General features: G+C 35.9%; 1 protein-coding gene across 2 annotated transcripts; it reads left to right on the top strand.

The window, feature by feature from the left end:
• The first annotated feature begins 235 nt into the window (after window positions 1–235).
• LOC108680781 (A-agglutinin anchorage subunit-like) lies at window positions 236–3,701 on the top strand. Of its 2 annotated transcripts, none has more exons than XM_018169679.2 (2): window positions 236–509; window positions 1,351–3,701. In XM_018169679.2, exons 1-2 carry the CDS (start codon window positions 359–361, stop codon window positions 3,042–3,044), a joined length of 1,845 nt encoding a protein of 614 aa, XP_018025168.2. In that variant the 5' UTR covers window positions 236–358; the 3' UTR covers window positions 3,045–3,701. The 2 variants fall into 2 exon arrangements, with proteins under 2 accessions (XP_018025168.2, XP_047737650.1); XM_047881694.1 differs by having other exon boundaries at window positions 236–530.
• The last annotated feature ends 2,987 nt before the right edge of the window (window positions 3,702–6,688 follow it).

The raw sequence follows: 6,688 nt of genomic DNA, 5'->3' as shown, positions 1-6,688 counted from the left end.
TGGATAAAGTTAACGATATACGAAAATGAGTTAATTTGGAAATATCAATCTATTGAAAATAATCCAATAGCCTCAACATTAAACAGTTGAACTTCCTTTTATTTTCCCTGCAATGACCATTGTTATTTCACATTGTTATCCTCATGCAGTATGTTTACTTATTAATTAGTTTATTCGATTATTCATTAGTTATTTGCTGCAATATATAACACTTTTCGCACAGTATATTGACTGTGAGCAATTACGTTAGGACTAACTCTCTCTCTCTCTGCGCACCTACGGCTACCAGATGGAGATACGCAGCCATAATTAATTAAAATTATTGATTAATGACTATAAATATTTTACTAGCTTCAAAATGCTGCTTCTCAAAGTATACGGCATACTTTTGATGACGTTTGGGGTCTTAACACGCCCATATTTTAAAAATAATTCAAACATTTCTTCAACGGCTTCTCATGGTTCAGTTGAAACAACCTTCCAACCAAGGCCACTTCCTCATCCTGCAGGTAACGAAGCAGTTCTTCAAGGTAACTATAATAAATTACAGCTTGTATTGAATTATTGAATGCAAAATCAGTTCCTATTGAATTTTATTTCGTTGATTATAATGGTTCAGTAGGTAGTGATACTTGTCCCAGTTCCACTTAAATTATTGATTTTTCATAAAATAAAGTACATCGATTTTTTAAATTTTATTCTACATTGAATATATTCTTCAGCAATTAGCTTATGCTCGAATACATCATCAGTGCTAAAAAAATTCTCGGACCTTCTTAGACAATGTGAGTGTAAATTTATCTTGCTTCTATGCATCCAGAAATGATTAACAATGAACATTTATTGAAACACACTGAACGATACAAATCGCGATGAACACTCTTGACCAGCTGCAAGGAACCAATAAATGAACTACTGGAAGACAATCTTGAAAACAAACGAAATAAGCATTAGGAGAAAAATGTCAAGAATTTTTTTAACAAAAAAATTTTTGATAATAAATGAAGACTCAAAGTAAACTACCGCAGCCCCTAAAATAATTTAGATAGTCTCCTACATTAAGTGTAAATCTCATGTCGTCACAAACTCATTCAGTTCCATTCAATACTTTAATAAAAAATAACTAACTTTATATTTGTTATATACAAAATTATTCATCATCGTTTCGTCACAGGCTTATAGAAAATGTAAGAAATTTATTCTAAATTACATTTCAGAATAAAATGACTCTGTATATCGTAAAATTCGCATATTTCTGTATAATAATAGGAACATTATTCCTCAGGAAGTGACTCGGTGATTCAGCGAGAGCGTGTTATTGAACAACGCATGTTCTTTTTGTACTTCCAGGAGTAACTGGTGACGGGAGACAACCCACAACGACAGTAATTGAACAAAATCATAGTCATGCGAGTGCAACAGCCAGTTCTCCGAGCGAAGAATCGAGAACAACGAGTACAATAACCAGTTCTCCGAGCGAAGAATCGAGAATAACGAGTGCAACAGCCAGTTCTCCGAGCGAAGAATCGAGAACGAGTACAATAGCCAGTTCTCCGAGCGAAGAATCGAGAACAACGAGTACAACAGCCAGTTCTTCGAGCGAAAAATCGAGAGCAACGAGAACAACAGCTAGCTCTTCGAGCGGAGAATCAAGAACAACGAGCTCAACAGCTAGTTCTTCGAGTGAAGAATCTAGAATATTGAATGCAAAAGCTAGTTTTTCGAGCAAAGAATCGAGAGCTTCAAATATAACCCTCAATTCCACGAGCGATAAAATAAGTAGCTTGAATATAACAATCTCTCCTCTGAAGTATGAGGTACGGCCTCGGAACTCAATAGCCCCTTCAGTGACAGATGGCTCCATGCCTTCCAATAAAACGGTTACTTCTTCAAGCTCTGCTGGTAATCAATCAAGCTCAATTTCTTTGTATTCGAATGGTGTCTTCGGTGTAATCCAAAGTACATCGAGAAATCCAGCTGCGTTGTTGAGAGGAATTATAAATTCATCGAGAAATATAACTAAAATGCCATATGTTAACCAGATTCCCGCAAACAGCTCATTTAATCCGCCAATCCAAAGTTTCCGCTATCCTGATTCTCATACGTCATTCAAAAATGAAGAAGGCTCGGAAAGCGTACGAGCTCATGCCATCTTGCACAACCGAGATGGAAATAATACAAGGAGTTCTCCCTATAGGACGGTTCCTTGGTCAATTAGGCCGGTATATTCTTTTCCTAAGGGAGTGGATAATGTTATGGATAATCGACCTGACAATTCAGCCGGATTCAGAAATTCATATATTTCTAGGGTTCCATCAAGTGAGGATAAGGGCCAGCCTCACAGATCACCGCCAAGCAATCTTGAGACCAGCGGAAACCCGTCTAGTGTACCAACATCCTTTGAAGACAAAACAATGACTTCACCCAACGACGTTGAACCAAAATATCATCATAGAAATCATCCTAATATTCCTACCGTTTTTAACACTATGGAAGCCATTACTGAGCCTGTGACTACGTTATTTTATCCTATTGCAGGCACTGTCGTCAGTGACGCTATGAATATGGTTACCCCGGATGATGTAGCATTGCCAATAATAACCTTGCCCTCATTTGACTTAATGGGCATACATGACGTGCTACCCGATCTCGATAATGATCCACCTGATTATGTAGATCATCAAGCAAACAGAAATTTTTCCTACTCATTGCGAGATTTGAACGAAACGAACATCGGAGATACACCAGAAGTAACTGACGGCAAGCCTACGAGCTCAACGGAAGCTACGATTTTCACTTCAAAACCTCAGCGGAACGCGACACGAATCGATAATATGTTTTTAACTCCCATAGGTCCCATGACCAAAGAAAAAACAAATATGATGCTCTATCTCTTGCTTATTGTTTGTGGAATTTTAATAGTAGGCTTGATTGTAGTTTTAGTTTCGTGGTGCAGAGCAAGAATAGAGGTGCGTAGACTGGACATGGAGATGCGGAGAGCGTGTTTACAAGGTCTCGATCACAGATACGTGGCAAGAGACTAGGGCTAGAATAAGCTGTTATTTGTTTTGCTATCATTATATAGTTGTTAATTTTATGTCAATAATGTGGATCAATGACCCTGTTATTAATGATATGAGGTGTCTCAGAAGTGAAGGAATATATTTTTTTAATTTCAGTTATATATTTCTAAGAATATCGCGAAATTCATATTAAATACTGTAATGCCCCGTATGAGGTTCAAATATAATGTTTTGCATAAAAAATTAAAAATTATAAGAACTCTATAATTGTAATTTTTCTCTATTGCGGATTATCCATCAATACGGCTAATTCGATTTCTTTCTCTATTTTCCTGAAAAAAATGAATACGGAAAAACATAAAACGCAGTACATTAGCGATGGCTTCCTTTAGTATGGAATAAGTTAGGATCAATGTAGGAGTCCGGTTTAATCGAATACAGTTGTGAAGATGTATATAAATTTGCATTATGGATACTTCTACCTTTTGAGATGTAAATTTCCTCATTTTTCTGATTTGTTATTTGCTTACTGCTAATCGCTTGATTGTTATTTGTAACATTTGTAAATTGTTTCCAAGTACTATTAACCAATCCGTCGATCAGTTCTAGCACCATCCAGTTACATACGGAGGTATAAAATAGAAAAGAATAGAAGTGTCGGCGCTGAAGAAATAGGCCCATGGCCTGTTGCCGATTCTTGAACTTTTCGTGACTTGATTCACAAGGGATCCGGCCTTTGGAACCCGCTCTTTCCATATAGACTGAACATATGCTCCTGCATAGCTTCGTCTGGACTTATTGCCTGGTCCGTAATTTGCTAGGCATTTTAAGACTGAACATATGCTTCTCCGTATAAATCTAAAGGAATTAAATGCATCTCGAGACCTTGTTCTGAAACGTTCTCTCGACCGGCCTGAGGGCAGATATAGGAGCTGCTGTGACCGATAAAATATAATTTTTCAATTGCTCGTTGCTCTGTTTTCAAGAATACCTCTCTTCAAGAATCAGGATTTAAAATTGCCGTAATTTCGTGGAAACTGGATTTGTGCAGCTATCCACAAAAAAAATTTTTCAGTGGAAACAGTGTTCAGCAAGCATTCCTTGAGCTCGGCTGTTCTTTCGACAGCCGAGGTCACGCGATTCTCTCTCTAGGAGCTCAATCAGGAGTTCGAATGTCTCTTCCCTAGAACTTTGACTCAAGATTTGACAGTCTAGACTGTTCGTTGCTAAACACTTTTTTTTTTGTTCTATTTTTAGCGCATTTTCTCATTTATGGAAAAAATGCACTATTGTGCTCGCCATGTCCGTCTGCCCGTCCGTCTGTCCGTCCGTCTGTCCGTCCGTGACCACGTTTTCGTCGAAGAGAAAATGCGCTCTCTGTCACTCACTGCAGCGAGTACTGAGTTATATTTTGTTCTATTTTTCGCAAGAAGCCGTGAAAGAACCTATTGAATAACCAAGCATTATTGCAGTTTCTGTAACTCGAGCGCCTGTCACGCATGCAAGCGCCTCTAATTTGCAGTCTGATTGGTTTGAGAGATTCATCATGTGAACAAGTAAATTTATGAATATTTTTAAAAACTGTACGAAATAAACTCGAAATCTGCTGGGCGTTTGTTCTGTCCAACCTTTGAGCAACTCAAAGAATTTGGTTCCGCGACAATGTCAATAGAATAAATCTCAGGACACCTCTTGAAGTAAATAAATGTGTAAATTATAAATCTTCATTATTTCAACAGCATCTTCTTTTTATTAGTACCATATGAATGACTTTTTAGCTTTTTATACATGAACTTTTTGTCGCATAATTTTCCGAAATTTAGGGTTCAAATTATTTATTTTTTCCCTCATTATGCCTAAATTATAAACATTCAAACGCGTGATAAGTATCAACAATTTTTAGTCTTATAAATATCAACAATTTCCGGAAGCGGGCCTGTTCTAAGCAGCGCATCCAGAATAAAAGTTAGCGCAAGGCAAGTTAAGAACATAGATCAAATTAATTATCAAGGCCTCTTAACATAAAATTGTTCTTGTGTCTTCGTACATTTGAAACGGCATAACTTTCAAATTCGACTCCAATTTGTGCAAGTTAAGAAATTAATTAAATTTTAATTCGACCTATCGTATACATGTGACTAGTTGTTCTACTGTGCAGTGCAAGTAAATTAACTTTCAAATTAACTTGCACGTTATTTATCACGTGATTGAAAATTTTACTCTATGTGTTTGTCAATTTATTGAAAAAAACACGTAGCTAACAAAAACTCATGGAACAACGTATTTATATTAATCGATAAATTCTTTTGAACATAAATACACAGACAATTTAATGAAAATAATTATTATAAAATTAATTTGAAATATTTAACTTTGTTTGTATTCAAAACGAGAAAACATTTTCTTTGTTGCTTCCCAAGAAGTTGCCAGGGATAAATTTCGTGAAAAACGGCAAATTTATAACGTAGACTTTCCCGAATTTAAATTTCAATATTTTTTTAGTTTGTCTGCCAGAGACTATAAAGATCAGATAACCGACAACAATGTGCAATTCTACCAAACGTTATGGCCGTAGAAAAAAAACAGCAACAGAGGTTTAATATTAGATTAAATAAGCGATTTTTACGACCTTAATCATCCGAGATACAAATCTCAAGATCGAAAGTTCTCTCATCACGAATCAATTGTTCTTCCTCCGATCCAAAAACTTTAGTGCGCCTTGAACGAAGATGTGCTGGTAATTTTTGTGTCACATTTTTTAATATGACATTACAGGCAGGAGAAATACTTATTACCAAACATTACTTTCATAGCGCCTAAAATATAGTAGTAATTCGAAAACTTTCCTAATGTTAAGTCGTAAGGATAACATGACCATTTAGACGAGTTAAATAGGCTATGTGCTTTATGTTCAAATATTTAGTAATTCAATCAGTCCTAAATTAGTAATTAGCGCACGAGAACTAAAAATTGAAACATAAATTAGGTTTTGACTTCATTTATCCTTCGCTAATTTTTTGACACAACTCAAACTTAACCCTCCTGTTGTCTTCGGGTCAAAATGACCTACAATTGCGACCCTATGCCCGGAGAGCATAAGGCTTATACCGAAATTTAAGACAACAGTAGGGTTAGTAAGGCAATCGTGGATAATTAGTGATCAGTGTTATCTCAAGTGCAGCTTGTCTTTTGAACTGATTAAGGGCAAGTAAATATGTTTCAGAAAATTTTGTGCAGCAGTGTCATTTCAATCTAATGCAATAGGCTTTGTATAGAAGTTATTTAGTTAGTTAGTTGTTATGTTTGTTTCTTGTCTATTAATTTTTATTGGTGAAGCAAGAGTTTAATTAACAAGTCTGCAGTCTAATAGGACGGCGTCAGCTTGCTAAGATATCGAAATTCTCTGAAATTTCCCTGCCCATAAAGAGTGTTACTGGGGCTATGACGAACTATTGATATGATGTGTGACTTAGACTCATTAGAATTAGTCTAATTCCTAACAAATACAATGATTGAAATCGAATATTTGTAACTTTGTAGAGAACGAATTGAGTTGTTCGCTTATTCTCCTATCAGGAGGGAGGCTTGTTTACACCAAAATATGCATGTAACGATTCCTGTATTCATCAGAGGTAACTGTTTATCTTTATAATAATTCATTTAAT

Source organism: Hyalella azteca, unplaced genomic scaffold (genome assembly GCF_000764305.2).
Source record: "Hyalella azteca isolate HAZT.00-mixed unplaced genomic scaffold, Hazt_2.0.2 contig8613, whole genome shotgun sequence".
Taxonomy (NCBI): Eukaryota; Metazoa; Arthropoda; class Malacostraca; order Amphipoda; family Hyalellidae; genus Hyalella; species Hyalella azteca.
The sequence above is the reverse complement of the archived record's forward strand: the minus strand, read 5'-3'. Positions and strand labels throughout refer to the sequence as shown.